The sequence below is a fragment of the Cervus canadensis genome, chromosome 1 (genome assembly GCF_019320065.1).
Source record: "Cervus canadensis isolate Bull #8, Minnesota chromosome 1, ASM1932006v1, whole genome shotgun sequence".
Classification (NCBI taxonomy): Eukaryota; Metazoa; Chordata; class Mammalia; order Artiodactyla; family Cervidae; genus Cervus; species Cervus canadensis.
The window spans coordinates 90,656,427-90,678,253 of record NC_057386.1 but is presented as its reverse complement, the minus strand read 5'-3'; the positions used below and the strand labels follow the sequence as shown (position 1 = coordinate 90,678,253).

Genomic DNA, 21,827 nt, shown 5'->3' with positions numbered 1-21,827 from the left:
ACGTGGGTTTGGGTGCACTCCAAGAGTTGGTGATGGACAGGGAGGCCTGGCGTGCTGCGATTCACGGGGTCTCAAAGAGTCGGACACGACTGAGCGACTGAACTAAACTGAATCTTAAAATTTATTAGAGTGAAAAAAGTCAATATGATTTCTGACTGTCAAACATTCTGGAAATGGCAAAACTGGAAAAAGAAGGCTCACAGGTTGCCAAAGTACAGGGCGGCAGTGATGAGTAGACAGAACACAGAGGATTTTCAGAGCAGTGAAATGTTGTGTAGTTTTACCATACAGAACTATACTGTAATGGTATATACATGTCATTATACATTTCTTAAAACCAACTGGATATACAATACCAAGAGTGAACCCTAATGTCAACTATGGACTTTGGATGATAATGATTTGTCAATGCAGATTCATCAATTATAACAAATACACCACTGATGCAGGATGTTCATAGTGGAGGAGGCTGTGTGTGTGGAGGTACGGGGATAAACAAAAACTCTCTGCACTTTCCACTTAAGAAGAAAGCAGTGAACCTAAAAATGCTCTAAAAAATGAAGTTTACAAGTAAAAAAAAAAAAAGTATGGTATTTGCAGAATACCATAATGACACATTAAGTCTAAAAACAAACCAGTGTAAATATAGGAAGCTGATTTTTCGCAGTGTTGCAAAGATAATTCAATTGAGAAAGGAAAGTTTTTTCCAACCTAAAAAATTATACACAGTATTACTAGATTACCCATTTTGAATTCTGAAGTCTAAGAAATTACTACTAGGCTTCTCTCGTGATCCCATGGCTAAGCATCCTCCTGCCAATGCAGGCGACACCAGTTCGATCCCTGGTCCAGGAAGATCCCACATGCCACGAGGCAGCTAGGCCTGTGCACCACAACGACTGGGCCCGTGCTCTAGAGCCCTCAGGCCACAGGGACTGAAGCCCACACACCCTAGAGCCTCTGCTCCACAACAGAAGCCGCCACAAAGAGAAGCGGGAACATTGCAACCAAGAGCAGCCCCCACTCGCTGCCAACAGAGAAAGCCCCCATGCAGCAACGAAGACCCAACATAGCCAAATCTCTAAAAAATTAAAATAAATAAAATTTTAGTACTACCTGGTGAAATCTGTCATCAAAATATTATACATTTTAAGTTTACCAAGAAGGTTAATCCTGTATACCTAGCACCTTTCCAAAATCATCTGGAAGTACAATGCTGACATTCCAGCCTGTCATTTTATTAATGAAATATTAAATTCTTTCAAAAGGCTATGCTTGAAAATAAATGCTTTAAAAACATGAGAAATAGAAAAACTAAATCACTAATAATTCTTACTTAATATATCTTGTCTTAGGAAAACAGACCCAGGTTTTTACTTTTCTTTTTCTCCAGTTTAATTAAGATATATACTTGACATACTACATTTTGTGTAAGTTTAAGGACTATAACACACATATGTACATACTGCAAAATGTTACCACAGTAAGATTGGTTAACACCCATTATCTCATAGTTATAATTTTTTTTCCTTGTGATGAGAACTTTAAGATCTATTCTCTTAGCATCTTTCAAATATACATTATTGCTAACTATAGTCACTCACCATGCTGCATGTACACTCCCAGGACCTATTTATAACTGGAAGTTTGTACCTTCTGACCACTTTCATCTAATGCCCCCAACTTCTAACCCCTGCTTCTGGGAACTACAAATCTAATCATTTGTATTTCAATGAGTTTGGTTTTTAGATTCTGAACATAAGTGAAAACATACAATATTTGTCTTTCTATGTCTGAGTTATTTCATTCGGCATAATGCCCTCAGGATCCATTCATGTTGCCACAAATGTTTCCTATGGCTGAATTATGTGTGTGTGTGTGTGTGTCACAACTTCCTTATCCATTTATCTAAAGCGATGCACACTTAGCTTGTTTCCGTATCTCCTTTCAGAAATGAAATTACCCTCCAATAAATTAAAGCATGTGAAAATGTGGAATAGGGTATAACTGATACCTCAAACCAGTCAGGGATCACATATTATATAGTTATTAAAAAATCTAACGAGTATAATTGATAATTAAAATCAGGGCAGGACTTCAGCCAAAATATAGGGTGAAATTCCTCTCTAGACATTGACCAGGATATTGTTGGGACTTCATGAACTGTTTCTCCATTAGCTAAAATATAGCAGGGAATTATGAAATATTAAAAGAAGAAGAAAAAAGGAAAATACCAGAGTCAAAAATAAAATAAACATTTCAAAGTATCAGAAACAGAAAAGAAGCAAAATGCTATAAGACCAAATGAGCCTAAAACTTCATTCAGCCTGTCAAACAAGTCTGCAATGGCAGCCCGGAGATTAGATGGTGGAAGTAAAAACTGTGACAAGTTCTGCTGCCTCTACTAATAGGACTCAGACTCACTGTTTGAAACCAGGGGCTGGAAGAGGGGCTCTCCCTACGAATAATGAAAGAAGGAAACAAAAAGCACAGACTACCGCCTAGGGCTACGGCTTTTAAGAAGCAGCAGGGAGGGCAAAAAATTAGCCTCCATGGAGACAGGAACTGAACCTAAAAAGATCATGGGTCAGTGACTAAATCTACAAAATCACTTGTAAGGGCTTGGAGTAGGAGCTTCATATCTCAATTATTGACCTTCATCCTAGACTGTACTGATGGTAGGGAGTGGTGGGGGCAATCAGCAATTAGAGCAAGAACAGAGGTAGAAATGGTGATTCAAAAAGGAGAGTGAAAAAATTAACGAAATTCTTAGCGCTTTGAAAGAAAGCAGCAAATGGAACAATCAGAATTTGGGTTCATGTCCAAATGAAAGTAACTTATAAAACTGCCAAAGAATTTAAAGAAAACCAATCTGTGATGTTCAGACAAATAAAAGATTATTTTATTTATTTTAAAAAGAAGTTACTTAACAAGCAAAGGCACAAATCAAGTAAAACAGGAGAGAACCAGAGAAATTTTCCTCATAGGGACTTTCACTGCCAGATAAAATGCAGTAGGTGGCAGCAGCCCAAAATTCCCACTGCAACAGCTAGAAAATAATGTTATCCATTACAAAATTTACATTTTTAAAGACATGAGAAGGTTGTTGAAGCAAGAGAGCAAAATGAATTAGAACTCCAGAGGACAGGAATTCATCCAAAAGGAACAAAACAAAAAGAAACTGCCTGCTGATTTCTTCTAAGGGGTCATTTGCTGATTTGAGGCATGTAGTGATTTTAGGTATGGATTAAGAATCAGACTTGGGCCACTGCCAAAGAAATAAAATCACCCCAACTTTTACAGGTCAGACATTTCTCTTTCAGAGAGCAGAGTCAAATCTGAAGTGTCCCTAACAACAGGCTGATTTTCTCCACGGTATCTCTGCTAAATTCTGGGTTGTACTTTAAAAGTTGGGGAACTAGGATGACTGTGTCTAAAAGTCCCCCACAGTCTGTATGCTAAAGAGAAAATTCTACCAAAGGGAGGGAACTTGCTTTAAACACAAAAGCCACCCTCTTCAAGACATTTGTTAGAATTTGAAAGTATAAAGGGCAGGAAGTCAAAAAACTAAATGAATATTTCTTCGAGAAGAAGTGAATTATCAACAATCCTTTTGGAGCTCTCAATCAAAAGCTGAGAAGGTCCACACCAAAATGAAAGAAATAAACTAGCAGTCTCAGTAAGACTTCAAAGGAGCCCCAGCCCAGCTCAAGCTCTACTCACAGCAGCTCCTCACTCTCTCTGCCCAAATGAGAAAAAAGAAAACCTCTGATGAAAGATGTTGTCTGGAACTCTATAGCATTTGACACACTGTCTGACATACAATCAAAAATTATCAGACAGAAAGAGGGCAGAAATATGTGATTGGTAATTTGGAGGAAAAAGAAACAATAAATACAGATTCCAATCTAGATACTATTGTTAGCATAGACTAAACTAACCATAATTAAAATGTTAAAGAAAACAGATTGGGGAAAAAATGGATAAAAGATGAAGAATTTCAAACAAAAAAACTCAGAATCTATAAAAACAAAGAATTAAAATTCCACTTTAGAACTAAAAAACTGTATGTATTTGATGTCAGAAATTCTTTGGGTATATTCAACACCATCCTGATAACAATGGAAGATGAGATTAACAAATTCAAAATAAAGGCCAAAAGAAAATACCCAAAAATGAGAAAAGAAGGCTAGAACAGAATAGTGTGGAAAACACATGAGGAATGCATTCGAAAGATACAACTTATACACAATTGTGGTCTGCAAAGAAAGAGAATCAGCTCGAAGTAAACAGATGAGACTTTTCTAAAACTAATGAAAAAATCAATCCACAGATTTAGGAAACACAGTAAATCCAAAAACAGGAAAACTACCAAGAAACTACACTTACACAAGACAAAGTCAAACTACCAAAAAGCAAAGAAAAAACCACAAATACAGGAAATCTTAAAAGGAAACCAAAAAAAAAGAGAGAAAGAAGGCATTATCAAGGGAGCAAAAACATGTCTTCAAGAAACTTTTCAACACAAATGAAGATGTATAAGACATGCCAAAGGCATTTTTAAAATGCTGAAGGAAATGCGCCCATGCGCGCGCGCGTGCACACACACACACACACACACACAACACACACACCTTCTAAACCTCTAACTCTGTACCAATCAGAAATATATTTCAAAAGTGAAAGTGACTAGAGAATAACAATTAAGGAGTGGACTGAACAAGACTGCTTTGTGACAATGTCAATATGTAAAAATCATTTGAATCCCTACACACCAACGTTTTAAAAAACACATAAAACAGTATTTACAAATAATTTACAATAGTATCAAAAAAAAAATCAAATACTTGAAAAATCCAATCCAAGATGTACTGGACCTATATAGTGGAAACTATAATACACTGCTGAGGAAAACTGAAAACAACAACAACAACAAATCTAAATAAGTTGAGATGTACCATATTCATGGATTAGGGGATTCACCACTGCAAACAGGTCAATTTCCACAAATTAATCTAAAATTCAATGCAATCTAATAAAAATCTCAGTCAGAATATTTGTGCACTCAATCTCTCATGTGGCCCTCACCATACCCTCAAAAGAGAATGAGAGTGAAAAAACAAATACTGTGTTATGTGTTAGTACTGTTTTTTTTTTTAAAAATTGACCTTGCAGGGGCCTACACCACTCTTGGAGAAGCACTAAACCATCCCTGCCCCACTTGCCTAGAGGAGTATTTTACACTTTCCTCTTCTCAAAGATCACTCCCAACTACTGACCTTGCTTCTTAGATAAAAAATAATTTAAACACCTCTCACTACCTCCACCACTTCACCGAAGTCCAAGTATTGCCTCTCACCCTTGACTGCTGCACTAGCCACATACTGGTTTCCTTGCTGGCATGTTAACCACCCCAGTTCTTAACACGGTAGCTAGTGTGACCCTTTAAAACCGTACGTCATATGATGCTTTACTACTCTGTTTCAAAGACTTAATGTCTTCTCATCTCCTCAAAGTAAAAGTGAATATTCTTATAATGGCCTCCAAGTCCATGTATTCTGTGGCTCCTAACTACATCTCTACTTGTCTCTTAGTTTCCCTTTGTTTTTCTTGGATAATTCTAAGCCAGTTCCCACCACTTGGAATTTCCTCAGTCTGGATACTTCCTACAGAATGCTCTAACTTTCCCTATATAAACAGCAACTCTTTGGCCCCAACCTACTCAGCACATCACTCCTATCATCCTTACTCTGTTTTGATTTTCCACATACCAACTATTATCTAGTGATATGCTATATATTATACACGGTCTTCTTAACTTTTCACTTTTCTACCAACTACCCACCCCAACCAACCCTCAAAATATAAACTCAATAAATACAAATGATACTTGCCACATTTTAACTAATATAACCCAGTATTAAGAATGCACCTGGTACATTCCTGCTATCTAATACATATTTGATAAAACAACAAAAGAATGAATAAACCAAAGTTGAATAGAGAATTCAGAAATACATGCATGTGTGTTTATGTATATGTGTATCTGACTGCAGTAGTATTAAAATCAATAGTGAAAGATGAGCCATTCAACAAGTACTACTAGAACAATCAAGTAGAAAACAAGTTTTTAAATTTTAAGACCCAAAAGGCCAAACTATAAAGGAAATCATAAAAAAACTGATATTATATTCATTTTGTACATTTCAAAACAAAAATTGCACAAGCAGAATGACAAGGCACAGGATCAAGGATATTTAAAATAATAAGATACCATTTCACATTCACCTTCTAAAACATAAAGAACTCTGACAATATGGCAAGTGTTGGAGATCTAGTAGAATAATGGAAACTCAAATTACACACTCTTAGAAGAGTATAAACTGAGGAAATTTTAAAGAGTAGTTGGTACTGTCTCTGAATTGAAGATGGATATACACACCTTAAGATCCAAAATTTCAGTTAATACTTGAGTATTTACTTCAACTTGGAATCACCCTTCATTTCTTTATTCTTAATATATGCACACTAGATACCCAAGAATGTTCTTAACTGTTTGGTAAAGTTAAAAAGTTGAATACATCTTAAATGAGTATCAACATGATGATAAATGAATTATAGTATAAAAAATGAAATTATATACTGGATAGTGGGTTTGCCAGGTGGTGCTAGTGGTAAAGAATCTGCCTGCCAACTCAGGAGACCTAAAAGACACAGGTTCGATCCCTGGTCGGGAAAGATCCCCTTGAGGAGGGCACAGCAACCCACTCCAATATTCTTGCCTGGAGAATCTCATGGACAGAGGAGCCTGTTGGGCTACAGTCCATAGAGTCACAGAATCAGACAAGACTGAAGTGATTTGGCACGCATGCATGCATACTGTATAGTAAGTAAACCATGTAGATCCACATGTAACAACATGGCTAAACAAACAAAAAACAATATTACAAAGAATATTGCAGGATAGTACTAGCAACACAATACTATTTATACAGAACAATGTTTTTCAAAGTGTACTATGGGATCCCTAGAAGTCCCCAATCAGGGTCATAATAAAACTAAGATGTTATTTGCCTTTTTCACTCTTGTTCTTTCTCAAGGATAAATGGATTTTTCCAGAGCCTGCATGCAGAAACATAAGCATGATAGCCCAGCTGTCTTTTATTAAGACTAATAGTAAAAAGATTTGCAAAACAATGTAAAACAATGCTGCTATGTGTTTTTTTTTCCTTTTGTCTTGGGCAATTCAGGTATTCTTTCATTAAAATATTATGTTAATGTATAAGATTTATTACTATTAAATATGTTAATATATATTAAATATTAGTTTAAATTTCAAATAAACAAATATTGATACCCAGACATAATCCACATAAACAAATTCTTTGTGGTAGTCAATAATTTTTAAGAGTATAAAGGGGACCTAGAATAAAAAAGTTTGAGAACTGCTGATATGGAATTAAAAATGTACAGAACTAAAGCATGTAACAAGTATGTATAAATACATATGTATCTCCCCATGTATATAAACTAGTCAAACTACATATGCATAACAAGTAAATTCACAGATGGGACACCTAGGGAGTCACCTAGATCAGAATTAGAATGGGATACCTCGGTGGCTTCCAATGTGGATTTTTTTTTTTTTTAAAAGAAACAGAAAACTCAGATTTAGAGTAAATGTGGCAAAATGAGTAGGTACATGCATGTTTGTCTTTCTAGTTTATTAATTTTCCTGTATAACTGAAGCTTTGGGGATGGGAGAAATCTATCATTTCCTCTATAATTTATTTTCTACAATTTCTTCCCCTTTAGTACCATTATTGTTTACCTTTCAATTCCTGTAAAGTCCACCATTTTGCAAGTTGCTTCTCTCCCTAAAGTAGCAACTTAACAAACATATTAACTGAGATTTAAACTGCAAAAGTTTTTTCTCCTTTCTAAGTGAATATGAATTTTAAATGATAATGTCTGAAAGAACGATAAAAGTTTCAAGATGAAACTATGGATTTGTAGAAGAGAGGCAAGAGGGACATATGACTCACATCACATAACATAAATCTGATGTTGTTAATAAGTTTCCATTTGATAAAAATTAATTTCAACATGAATTGTAAAAGACACTAATAAAGTCATCAAAATGCTGATTTTAAATACTTTTCATCTATAACTATTTTATCTATGTGTATAGATTATTCCACAGGAAAACAGAGTATTTCCAAGCTGAATATGTTTAGAGCAAATTATCAACGTGACAAAATTATTAATGCAAGAAGTAATGAGTCTCTGCTATATTCCAAGCCCTAGAGATATAAAGGCACAAGACAGACAAGTACTTTGCCTATTCCAGAGGCTAGCTAGAAAGTCAAAGTATGCACAAAATAATTCCCAATCATGATAGACACTGAAAATTAAGACAAAAAGAAAGCAAAGTGGGATGATGCGATTTAAGAAAATGATTGCCTAGGGAGACTCAATGGACAAAGGCAGCTCTCCAAGGAAGAAACATTAAAGCTGGTACACCTAAGTGATATCAGAGCAGGGAGCTGTACAGATATCTGTTGGCCAGAACGTGACCTATTATAGAACAATAATAAGGACAATGGCGATGAGGAATAAAGAACAAGGCTGAGAATAGCACAGGTCAAAGTCCATGGCTATGCAAGGGCCAGACCATGTAAAGCTTAGAATTTATTATGAAGGTAATGAGAAGTGATCTGCAGGTTTTAAGCAGAGAAATAACAAGATCTGATACCCTTAACTAATCTGTGAAGATAAAAGGGATAACAGCAGCAACAAGAAGACCAGTTAGGGCATCACTGCAAGGGATATGGGAGTAGCAGCAATGGAGATGAAGAAAAATTGAGGTATTTATCTTGGAAACAGAACAAAAGTAGCTGACAGAATCAGGGAAGGGGAGGAGTGAAACAGGGGATCAATGAAGACTCTCAGATTTTTTATGAAAATTAATGATTTCCTATTTGAAATATCATTTCCTTCATTTTTGGATTGTTAGTTTTTTCCACAAGAGTGGTATACCACAACCACCTCAAAACTCAGGAGCTTAAAATAACAATCATTTATACTTTGTCCTGTGTCTGTGCATTTGTTGTATTCCAGACTTAGAGTCAAGCTTTGAGTTGGGTCAGGACTGTACCACATCCCCCTCATGCTCTTGGGACCAACTAGCTGGCCAGAACATATCCTTCTCAAGGTGATGAGCCTCAAAGAGGAGAAGCCCAGTCACTTGTGCGCGTGCTAAGTCTCTGTCTGGATCATGTCTACTAGCATCCCCCATATCACATGGCTGAGCCAAAATCAAAAGGCAGAGGACACTTCTCTAGTAGAAGCACTGCAATATCACATGGAAAAGACCAAGGATACATAGAGAGAAGAACAAAAGCAAATAATTCAATGCACAGCAATATCTACATATTCACTTCTGGAGTCACAACTGTAAAAAGATTACAAGTTCTTGAAACATTCCAAATCGTTTTTCAAAATAACTACAAATAAGATATAATTCTCTTAATTAACTCTTATTTTCATTAAGTAATTACATGAACATTTTCAAATTCTACATTATTATCAAAGATTATTTAGCTACACTGGGCTTCCTGGGTGCCACCTGTGGTAAAGAATCCGCCTGCCAATGCAGGAGACGTAAGAGAAGTGGGTTCCACCCTTGGGTCAGGAGATCCTGGAAATGGCAACCCACTCCTGCATTCTTGCCTGGAGAATCCAGTGCCCGAGGAGCATGGTGGGCTACAGTCCATGGGGTTGCAGAGTTGGACACGACTAAGCATCTGAGCACTGCATTTAGTTATATTACATGGGTTGTAGAAAAGAAAATGATAATAGGGATATTTCTGAAATTAAGATAACATGAAAGAGAAGTTGGTTTGAAATTTAAAACAATTATATATAGTATAGTCAAAGACAGGACTTTCCTGGTGGCTCAGACACTAAAGAATCTGCCTGCAATGCAGGAGACCAGGGTTTGATCCCTGAGTGGGGAAGATCCCCTGGAGAAGGAAATGGCAACCTATTCTAGCATCCTCGCCTGGGAAATGCCATTTACAGAGGAGCCTGGTGGGCCACAGTCCATGGGGTTGCAAAGAATCAGACACACTGAGAGACTAACACACTAACACAAAGAACTAAAACAACTAGAGAATAAAGACAGGCAACTGATCAGAATACACTTCAAAGATTTTTTTAAGGCAAGAAGCATGTTTACTTATTTTACTTTATAAAATCAAATCATTTCATTGTATAGAAACCATTTAAGCAAAATTGCTAAAAACAAAGTTAAAACTGAAAAAAATCTGCAACATGTAACAAACAAAAGGTCCATATTCTTACTAAGTATATTAAGTTCTTACTAAACAGTAAGAAAAATGAGAATATTCTTATTCATATCTCTTATCAACTTTAACATTGTCTCATAAGCTTAAAAATATTTCCTGAAAGAATGTGCTTAATGTGTTCTGGTGAAGTCTGGAAACATAATACATACTTTAGATGGAACAGAACCAAATTGTAAAGAACTTTTAAAGTCAAGTAGACAAATTTAAATTTGTTGTTTACATTATCACAGGCTCAGAGGAATGACCTAAAGAAAGCACTGTTTTACTTTGGCTAATTGGCCATTACCAAAAAGAATCACAATATAGAGATGCTAATAAGTAGAGCACCTAGGAGGTAATGAACAAAAATTCTAGACTAGGATAAAAGAATTCATGAACCATTCCAAGAAAAAGATGAGATACCATGGAATAGAAAAAGATAACAGAAAAAAGTCAAAAGAAAACTCTAGTATCTATCCTGAGCAGTGCTTCTCAAACTTCAATGCGCACAGAATTCACTTAGAAATCTTTTTTAAAGGCAGATTCACTTCAGTAATTTAAGATTCTGCTTTAATAATAACCTCCCAGGTTATGCCAATATTGTTGATCTCAAAATCATACTTTTAAGTAGAAAGGGTTTAGAAAATAAGAGGAATTACGGAGCAACTTAGATAACAATCAAGCCTTATATTGTATGTTTTCTTACTGGCCTGTGTCCCTCCTTCTTAGCACTTAGCAAAGCTGCATTTTTTAATTTTTGTGATTATTTGTGCAATGTATTTCTCCCCACTTCTCAGTGTCCTGTTTGGTTCACCACTTCAGTTCTGTTATCTGCATATTAGCACACATCTGGCACACAGCAGGTGCTGACTTTTTGTTTAAGAAATAAATCAGTGTCAATGGATAGAAACGCTAAAAGAGATAATGGGTTGAACAGAGGCAAGTCGGTGAGGGACACTCCAGTGAAAAGATATATGTTGATCAGAATGAAGAGAAAGGTTGTTGATGTAGACTGGATTGCTATCATGTTAGACACAAGCATTGGTAACCATGTAAGTAAATTATTGAAGGAGTGTACAAACAAATGGAGACCACCTAAAGGGGCTTTGTTGGACAGCCAGAGAGAACCTAGAGAAAGCACCATCAAAGAATATAGTCAGACAGAGGATTCTGAACAGAAGAAAGCACTAATAATAAAAAAAGTTACTAACATACATCATCTAATGCTAAAGATAGATTAAAAGTGGATTCAGAAGCTCTTAGGCTTAAACATCTTTCTGTAAATATGTAGATATCAGATTTAGTAGTTAAGAGCACTTATCTTAAGTAGTCTTAGATATACAAAACAGATAATGGAAAGGAACTATTTTGCCCTGAAAATACCCCACAACTGAGGGTAAGAAAGAAGAACACACCCCAGTCCCATTCTGTCGTTTGCCCCTTTGTTGAATCTGCCAAAAATACTTGGAGTCAGTTGAGACAGAAGATAGACATCTCTATCTGAACCAATGCCAGTCATACATGCTAGAGAGCAGACATCAGGTTAATAAATTAATAATCACTATATCAGCCTGGTCTGCATTTAACACTCACTTAAATGATGTAACATTTCAATTTCCTTTCTTACACAAGAGCTTCAGCTGTCCTTCAATCAGGTTCAAACATATTCTAGATAGGTAAGTAGCAGGATTCATTCACTCAAATGATACTCATACAACACTTACGATATGCAAAATGCTGCTCAAAGTGCTGTCAGAAACATAAAATATTAATCAGTCATGAATAATGTTATGAAGAAACATATGCCTAATAGAGGAGATAACAAAACATGTATGCATAAGTAATTACAAAAGAAGTTAAGAATCTGAAGAGCTATGAGGAAAGAAGTACAAAATGTTTAAGGAGGAGATAGAAAGATTAGAAAGAAAATCCCACTATTCAAGGATTCCTACTCAACATAAGGAACAAATGTCAGAGTCCAGTCTTCTAGCTCCCAATCTTTTTCTAACAAGCCATTGTTACACTTCACCACTTTTCATAAAATTTTTGTGCTACACTCTCAAAGTTTAGAGTTGTTCATCCTTAATTCTTCGTCACAACTTTATTCCATTTATACTTGATTTGAGGTTACCACTGAAGATGTTTAATAATTCCTATCAACATTACCTGTAGCTCAGATGGTAAAGAATTTGCCTACGACGCAGGAGACCCAGATTTGACCCCCGGGGTTGGGAAGATCCCCTGGAGAAGGGAATGGCAACCCACTCCAGTATTCTTGCCTGAAGAATCACAGGGACAGAGGAGCCTGGTGGGCTACGGTCCATGGGGTCGCAAAGAGTTGGACACGACTGAGCGACTAACACTACTACTACTATCAACATTACAAAGAACAAAATCTTTTTACCCAACTTGGAAAATTGACATCACACAGAAAGTTGACATCTGGCCTTGCAGATTGTTAACTAGAAATAATAATATCTACTAGGAACAAAGCTTTGTACTTCCACTCCACATCATCTATCTCTCCAAAAAGACCCTAGCCTTGGGGATGGGGGGTGGTTGAAAAAATAACTATCTTTTATTGTGCTTCTGAACCAATCACAGGATCTAAAACCACTAACCCCTCCCTCATTCCTTAACTTGATCCTTTGGTCAAAAACAACTGGAATTTGTTTTACAGTTATAGGGCTACTAGGAAACTATCTCTACTGCTAACTCTAGAAAAGTCAATTCAATACAAAATGCAAAGATTTCCCATATAAGCCTGAAACAGGAGGCAGAATGAAATATATCAGCTTTTGGTTCTCTAAACAAGTAAAAATGTAATGGTTGTCATCTTAGTTCCATCAATAGAAATAGAAGAAATATATATATTCTAAGTGTAGTAACAACAGCTTTGCATTTTAACCAGTGAAGAAAGAAAAATGGAAAGGAACAAAAATAAGAAATTAATGTGTCTTCATCATTCCTTTTAATGGATGATCCAGTTCCATCAGTGTCAAAATGTGTGTGTGCTGCATCTACACAATAGCAAGTATTTACCCAAAGTATTATTTTTTTATAGAAATAAGATAAATGTTAGCATTAAGAACTTAAAACTCCATGAAGACAGTGTATTTTGTCTGTTCTATTCACTAATTTATCTATAGCTGAATTCTACCTAACACATACAGTTCTCAATAAATATCTATAGCTGAACTGTGCTTAAAACATAAAAAGTTCTCAATAAACATTTGCTCTAAGAATGAATGAATGGATATCAGAAATTTCTTGACAACTAAATCTCAGAATCAACAGAGTATATTCTACTATGTCAGAAAAAAAAGAAAGTAGCAATATTTAACTAAGCATGAAGTTATTTTCAGTCTTTTTTAATCATGAAAAAAATGTGATTTCAAAAAATTGGTAACAAGTTACTACTTAAGCTATGTGACTCCATGTAAGAAGTTAGTTTGCAGCAGTGCATATTGTACCCAGTATCATTAAGGGTAAAAAAACAAGGATAAAAAATTAGGAAGTAAAACTGAAGAAAAGTAGATAAAAAGCATCAGTTACTGAATCACTCTGAAATTTCCCCAATTTTATGGATCTGTGAAGAACTATATCAAATTACTATTACCATTAAATTATTGCACACATAAATATATGAAGTCATCAGTATTGATTATCAAGTGTTAGATGTTAAGAAAGTAACAATACACAATCTGGTTTGGGAGATTGTTTTTGTCAAAAATGAAAAAAATAATTACTTTTCTTTGTTTGTATTTTACCTCCCATCATGTTATGATGAACTACATCCATCTCTGTCTCCCTCAAAATATTGTTTAACTCTTTGAAAATAATGACCTTTTGTTCCATTGTCTACTTGTTGAATTACATCTATCCCTGCCGAAATCAAATATATGCCTATTAAAATTCTCCAAAGATTTATTTAACAAGTCAATCAAACACCAGTAAAAGCCACAATAAAATCTAACTATTTGTCCAAAAGCAAAGGCCTAGATCATCTAATGTCATAGACTATGTAAAACTATCTCTCTAACTGTTAAGTATGTCTGCATTTGACGATGGTTATATTACCGCTTCACAGTCTCAAAGAACCATGTAGCTCTACGAATTATCAAAAACAGCTTTTCCAATACCAAGGGGTTACCTAGTTTATTTAATGACTCAATCATCACTGTGCATGCTGTCTCAGTCATGTCTGACTCTTTGCAACCACATGGACTGCAGCCTGCCAAGCTCCTCTGTCCATGGGACTCTCCAGGCAATAATACTGGGGTAGGTTGCCATTTCCTCCTCCAGGGTATTTTCCTGGCTCAGGGATCGAACCTGTGTCTCCTGTGTTTCCTGCATTGACAGGCAGATTCTTTACCACTGAGCCACTTGGAAGCCCACTGATTCATCACTTAAGTGAAAAAGAAAGTGACCCAAGTTTTTGAAAGACCCAGTAGAAAACTATAAGAGTACCAGAATGGTACAAGTAGAAATACTAGACTTTCCCTCCCTAAGTACAGACTGGGAATACTAAATGATTAGATCCTTCTGTCAATCAGAAAATCAATACTGATGTGGTTTTTACACACAGCTGTATCTGCTTCTTATTCACCTTCAATTAGTAACTAAAATTCACCCGGGAGAGAAAAATATAGAAAAATGATCTGAGTAGAAGGATCTTTTTAAAGAAAATCTCTGCTACTATAGAGAAAGATTTGCTCATGATCAGAATATATCAAAAATACACAGCTATCAGACTTGATTTTAAATATTTTAAAATATTAAAAATTTACATAACTTATTTAACTACTTTCAATCAAACTACATAATTACATACTTTAGTTAGACTAAGTTCAACTTAGACCAAGCTTTTCAAAACATTTTCTAAGATTTCAATAAATCCACAATTTATGAAATTACTTATCGGAAATGAAAAGTCAGCTCTTCGAGTGACAGTACCTCCAGAAAAAGTAGTAAGTCAAGAGGAAAAGATTCGTTTATGCACACTTACATCTCTTAAAAAGTAGAGTCTAATCTTCAGGTTTGCATTATTGATTATTCCGTATTGAACACTGTCCATCAAGCTTGGCATCTCAAATTTGTGATACAGGTATTTGCCTAACAGATGTGCTCATTAATTTCAGAATGATATAACAGATTTTGATGGCTAACAGCAGAAGAAAATAGATTTGCCCGAGTTTTACTGGATGGCACTCACGTGTTAAAAAGTCTGCAAGAATACCACACCTCTCTAGGTTTCTTTAGTGCTTCACACTCTGTTATTAAACAAGTAAAAGATATACTTTTAATTAATATCCCTACAATACAAAGCTTAAATTTTGTTTCCTTCAACATTCAAAGTATACAAGTGTTTCACAACCACAGATTATCCCCAAATACACAGAGTAAAAGTACTCGCAAAGTTAAGAAATACAAAACAGAAAAAAAAAAAAAAACCACATTTAATTTTTGCAAAGAAACAGAACACCATGACCATGACTTATTTGTTACCTTTTAAATGCTTCCGCTGGGTTTCTCTCACATTCCCCGGGTTGTAGGAGGCTTTGAACTGCTGGATCCCTTAGTTTGTCCTCATATCCTTGGAGTAGTCCACTACGGCAGATCTGAGCAACCAGACCTCTAATAAACCCTCCAACACACAAAGTATCAGAGTCCTGCGCTTTGCAGAAATGAAAGGCCAAAGCCTGGCGATGTAAACCTCTCTGCAAGCTTGTAGGTGAACTTGGCCACAAGAGTTCAGTGCATAAGGCTGTCTTGCCACTACCAGGCCCTCCTACCAGTAACACACCCCAGGCAGCTCCTTTCCCAGAGACAACACTAGCATTATTCCCAGAATTCATTACAAGGGGTGGTGTGTTGACAGCACTGTTGCAGCAGTTAGTCTTCTCCTGGAGGCAATGCTGAAGCTTGTGGAAAACCCACTCCCTACAGTAAAACTGCTTCCCCTGCAGTAAACTCGTTTGAGCCATTTTGCAGACTTTCTCTTCCCAAGGATTAGTCATAATAGGTTTCTTATCGTCAACATTTGCTAGCATCTGGGTACATCAACACAGATCTTTACATCCATTTGGACGGAACTTGCATATTAAGTTGACTTTGAATGGCAGAGTAACCAGTTACAGTAAAATTGAACAGCCACAGAGTCCATCTGCCAACAGAATGTGCATGACTTTATTTGGCTCTTTATTCCTGATAATCAGCAGAGAATATATGTTTATATTAATTGTTGAACTGGTGGAAAACTGCCTGGTTCCGAACCTTGGCCACACTTTTCCTATATCTTGATGGGTCGCGTAACTCCATGGTTACATCTGGAGTTTATGTGATTGTGGATATTTCAAGTATGCAGATGAGACAATACATCTGGAAAACTGAAGAGAAAGCCCAATCTTTCAATTTGTATAAAATGCTTCTCCAGATTTCCAGCGTTAACTCTGTATCTGAAAATTAGATGCAGAAAAACGTGTCCATTACAGTTAAATGCTATCAAAGGGATTACATTTACACAGTAGATTCTTAGTTCTATACTTCTTGCTGAAGGATAGTCAAAGTACTAGACCCTGCAGGTTTTAGGCATCTGGACAACTGCCAGAGAGTGAACTGTTTCAGATTACTGTCTCTTATGTGGCAAAAATGGCAAACCACTGTTAACACCTTCTTAATTCAAAGCATTCATAAAATGCATTTTTCAAGATAGATTCTTAATGAACCTGTTCACAAGTTTCTGCGTTTAAGATGTCCAGGTAATCAATAATTCCCACTAGCAACTAAATAAAACAAAAATATCTTCGTGCAAAATATCACATGCTAAAAAGCTTATTTGTCAAAGAATACAATTATCCAGTTACAGTAATCTCAAAAACTCATACACTTCACCTTTGGCACTTTCAAAAAGTTGGATAACTACACCAAAATCATAATTACATTTTCCTTTCTGTACTTCTCTTCCTCTATAGTTAGGCTTCCCAAACAGCTACATTTGAATCAAGTTACCCTGGATTTTTACAACCTCACTGTAGAAAGGAGAAATAAAGACTTTAGGCACATGCAGTATCATCCTTAACTCAAGCCAAAAAGGTCTTTCCGACAAGCTTGGCCAAAGAGCGCCAATTAAGGAAGCTCTATCAACTTACACAGACCAGCCACTAAAAGGGCTCTGTTGACTGGCCACACTCCTTTGTTGATAGTTTGCAAAATCTAGCGGATGAGTATCAGGGTTGCGGCTGGATGGGAACGGGTTAAAAAGAAAAAAGGGGAAAGGGGTGAGCTTACATGAATAATAAAAATCCAAACACAAGGTACTACGCGAATCCTTCGTTCCTCTGCACCAAAGAGGAAGGTTTCGGAGAGGGGGTGAGGCATGAAATCTACTTCTGTGGCCAGAGAAAAGGCTGCCGGGGAGAATTCCTTCCAGGCAGGAAAGGGATAAGGAATAGATGGCTTGGGCTGGTTGGTGTTTGCCTACAGTTCCGGCCTCTAGTTTCAGCTGATAGACAAAAGAAACTCCGGGATTCCCAGCGACAGGAACCTCCTTCGGGTTCAGTGGCCCCAAGGAGCCACAGGAGGGCCACCTCGGAGAGGCCACGGACCGAGGTGCAGCCTGCACACTGAGGTCTTCCTTCAGAAGGCTGGGAACGCCTAGACACCCGCCCCGCCCCGAGATCGGGGTGTGTCCTCTGAAGGGGGAAGGGGTGCCCGACGTCCTCGCCAATCCTAGATGTGGGGTCGCCTCGGGTCGGTGTCCAGCTCCGCGCCCCCAACCCCGGGCGCTGCTCCCGCCCCTGCCCGGCCCGCGGCGGAACGACGCGAGAAGTCAGGTCTGGAGCCCGGGGCTGAAAAGGGTGGGTGGGTGAGGTCCGAGCCCAGCCACAGCCCCCGAGATTCCGACCTGAGGGTGGGGCCTCGTTTCCACCGCAGCTGCCGCCGCCGCCCCTCGGTTACCTCGGTCCCGGCGGCCGCCGCCGCCGCCGCCGCTGCGGAGTCTCAGTCTCAGACACTTGCTTTGCTGAGAAGCCACCGCCGCCAGCGTTCCCTGAACTCTCACTGCAGCCGCCTCCTCCGCCCGGCCCGGAGAACGCTCCCGGCTCCAGATCCTCCTCTTGGCCCCCGGCAACTGCCAGTTCCAGCTGCCCCAGCAGCTCCGCCGTGCTCCTCCCAACCCCCACTGGCCAACCGCCGTCGCTGCCGCCGCCGCCGCCGTCAGGGCTGTGACTGTCTCAGGCAGCCCGGGACCGGCCGGCTCCGCCCCGCCCCGCGGCCCCGCCCTCTCTGCCCAGGCCCCGCCCCTCCCGGCCGCCCGGCCTTTCTTCGGCCGCCGGCTCCGCCCCCTGCCTCGCCCCTCCCCCACTGTACCGTCCCGTCGCCGCCCGTGCCTGGGCGTGTGCAGCCGCTTGGGACCAGCTGCTTTGCACCGCGGGGAGACCTCTCGGAGGGCTGCCTGGCGGCTCCGCCTTTCTCGAGGATGGGGGCGGAGAAGGGGGCGGGGGCTGCGTTCTCACGTCCCCGAGCTCACGCGAGTCGCTGCCCCCACCCACCCCGTCACCACTCGGCCCTGAGCCTTCCTTTGTCTTCCATTCTGAGGGACTCGCTGGCTTTTGGGGCCGCTGCTAGGAGGGGCACTTGAGCTTGGAGAGTTGCCCCATGCCACTCCCTTAACCTTTTTGTCCCCAAAGGGCACTCCAGGCCGGTCCTTTTCTTCAGTCATCCGGGTCCCCCATTCAATCTATTAAATTCCGGTGATGGTTTAACTTTCTCGGTCTGGGACTAAAAGAAACAAGTAAGGACCGGGAAGGAGGTTGTGAAAACTAAAAATAGTAGGGGTATGGGGCGATGTTCCCACTTGCCTCATGAAAAGGACATGGCCTCCATCAGATCTAGTTGAAGGCTATCACTATTGGATCTCAGGCAGCTTCCCTTCTGGACAGATTGATTACTCTCAGAGGCCACTATGGGCGAAAAAGACCGCGATCGAGGTCAGAATGCAGAATAAGATGAACTGCCCTGGAGGACCTGACCACAAGCAGTTACTTTTGAACTAGATGAGCCAGTTTGCATTCACGTGAACCTGGATTAGATTCCAAATTTCTGCTGGGAAAGTACTGTCAACTGATAGATTAGGAAATGTAGTATCTTTTTTATTATTTATGCTAAAACCATCAGCTCTCCTGCCAGCCTCCATTAATTTAAATGTGCTTCTATCTTAAATGCTGAACCAGTCTCCCATCTGTTTTTAGGAATTTCGAAGTATAGATATCACTCTTAATTAGAAAATGAACTGTACTTATGCTTACTCTTCCATTGTGTTTATTCTCAAGCTATCTATGGCAGTTGAGTTTTGCTGATCTTTAATTTTAATGCATTTGTTGCAAATTCTGAGATTTTTTTCCCGAGAACAGAAGCAAAGTGTAAATTCTCCAGAATTACTGATAAAAATTGATTTTCAAAAAGATACAACTTTGATGTGCATTTTGCTTAAACCGTTTTAATTACCACTTAACTGGTCATACATTATTGCCATTGGAAAAGTTGACTCCAGTTTCATGGTTGTAAAATTATATGTTTAGAGGAAATTGTAAATACCAAATATGTACATTGTATAATCATTTCCATTAAACTATTTTTTAATATATTAATTAAAATAATTTCTGTCCAATAGAGAAGTTACACAAACTTTTGGTTTACTGAGCCTGTTTTTTTTCAGGTAACTAACCATCATGGAATTCTGTTTTAAATAACTTCAGCAATAACTAAGCTATAATCTTCAGACTCATTTAAATTTTTTTCCCTTAAAATTTATTGCACGTTTAATTTTTATGACTTCTTGCTTTCCCTAATAGAAAAACTTCTGAAAAGAAAGGACTATGCCCTCCACACCCTTGTAGGTTTGTAGCAAGTTTCCCTGCATGTAAGGCATGTCTGTTCTTTTATTCCACACTCAACTTACATAGAGATTTTCTACATACGCGGTATTGTGTTGCGCATAGTGGTAACTTATAAAAATGGACAAACACAGTTTCTTCAAGTCTGGGAGGCTGTTGCAAGGCAAAGGTAACTTGGGACTGCTCTAGCCATTCTTTCTTTTCAGAACACCCATTTATTTTACCAGTTTTTATATGAAGCAATGATGTCTTTTAAGCTCTTTCCAACTCCTCTAGCCCAAATTACTGCCTCGGTCACCCAAAGTTGGAAGTCTCCACTGTTGCAAACAAGCCATATGGTGGCTCACACAGTAAAGAATCCACCTGCAATGCAGCAGACCCAGGTTTGATCCCTGAGTCCAGAAGATCCCCTGGGGAAGGGAATGGTAACCCACTCCAGTATTCTTGCCTGCAGAATTCCATGGACAGAGGAACCTGGCAGGCTACTGTCCATGGGGTCACCAAGAGTCAAATACAACTGAGCAACTAACACTTTCACTTTTCATATACGGCTTAGTGGGCCTATTAATTGACCCAACTGGGACATTTTTTAAGAAGAGAAGGAACTAATAAAAACAAAACTATGCAGTTCTTAGGTATACTTATCTAGTGACCAAAAATTTGGTTCAATGATATTTGGTAGAGCTACTAAATAGTTCTATTTAAACATTATTTTCAAAAAATAACAATAAAATATATATTAAAACATAAATATGTATTTACCTACCAGATTTTACAAAGTGTCTTTTTGTCAATTACCTAAATGCCATTTTTTTTAGCGTTTGTACTTACTCTCAGTACATTTTCACATACTTTAATCAATGTCTTAGCATATTTTCTCCACCACCAAATACTGGTATTTTTCTAAAAAATACATTTTCTTAAATACAATTTTCCTTTTTTTAATTTATTCATAAAATTGCCTGAAATCTTCTTCATGGATACATTAACATTATATCATTGCCATCTTCAATGAATGCTTCTTTATAGATCATAACATTTTTTTAACTTTTTATTTTGTATTGGAGTATAGCTGATTGACAATGTCGTGATAGTGTCAGGTGGATAGCAGAGGGAGTCAGCCATAAATTTACATGTATCCATTCTCCTCCAAACCCCGTCCCTTCCACATAACATTCCTCTTCCTCTGCCAGATGACATTGAGCAGAGTTACCAGTGCTATACAGTAGGTCCTTGTTGGTTATCCATTTAAATATAGCAATATGTACCTGTCCATCCCAAACTCCCTAACTAACCCTTCCCCCATCCTTCCCCACCCCTAACCATAAGCTCATTCTCTAAGTCTGTGAATCTGTTTCTGTCTTGTAAGTTCATTTGTATCATGTCTTTTTATATTCTGCGCATAAGGGATATCATACGATGATTCTGCTTCTCTGACTTTCCTGAGAATGACAATCTCTACACCATAATGTTTTTAGTTGAAAATTTTCTCTATAAGTACTGAGCTACCTAGTAAGTTCAAAGCAAAATCTGATTTTAAAAAATATATTCTTATGAAATATATTCTAATTTCTTTATATTG

General features: G+C 38.0%; 2 protein-coding genes across 5 annotated transcripts in view; one reads left to right on the top strand and one right to left on the bottom strand.

Annotated features, from left to right (window-relative positions):
- The window catches only part of ANKRD50 (ankyrin repeat domain 50), a 36,994-nt gene extending 18,542 nt beyond the window's left edge, over positions 1-18,452 (bottom strand). Inside the window, exons 1-2 of one of the 4 annotated variants that reach the window (XM_043486814.1) lie at positions 18,309-18,452; positions 15,858-16,807 (exon numbers count right to left, since the gene is read on the bottom strand). In XM_043486814.1, coding sequence (XP_043342749.1) covers positions 15,858-16,402 — 545 coding nt within the window. In that variant the 5' untranslated portion in view covers positions 16,403-16,807; positions 18,309-18,452. Of the gene's footprint in view, positions 1-15,857; positions 16,808-17,639; positions 17,924-18,255 lie in introns of those variants that run through there. The other 3 variants (XM_043486829.1, XM_043486820.1, XM_043486839.1) reach the window with 3 other exon arrangements.
- On the top strand, positions 17,640-18,706 carry LOC122439587 (formin-2-like). The gene is made up of 3 exons (XM_043464808.1): positions 17,640-17,781; positions 17,886-18,184; positions 18,285-18,706. Exons 1-3 carry the CDS (start codon positions 17,640-17,642, stop codon positions 18,576-18,578), a joined length of 735 nt encoding a protein of 244 aa, XP_043320743.1. The 3' UTR covers positions 18,579-18,706.
- Positions 18,707-21,827: the final 3,121 nt, after the last annotated feature.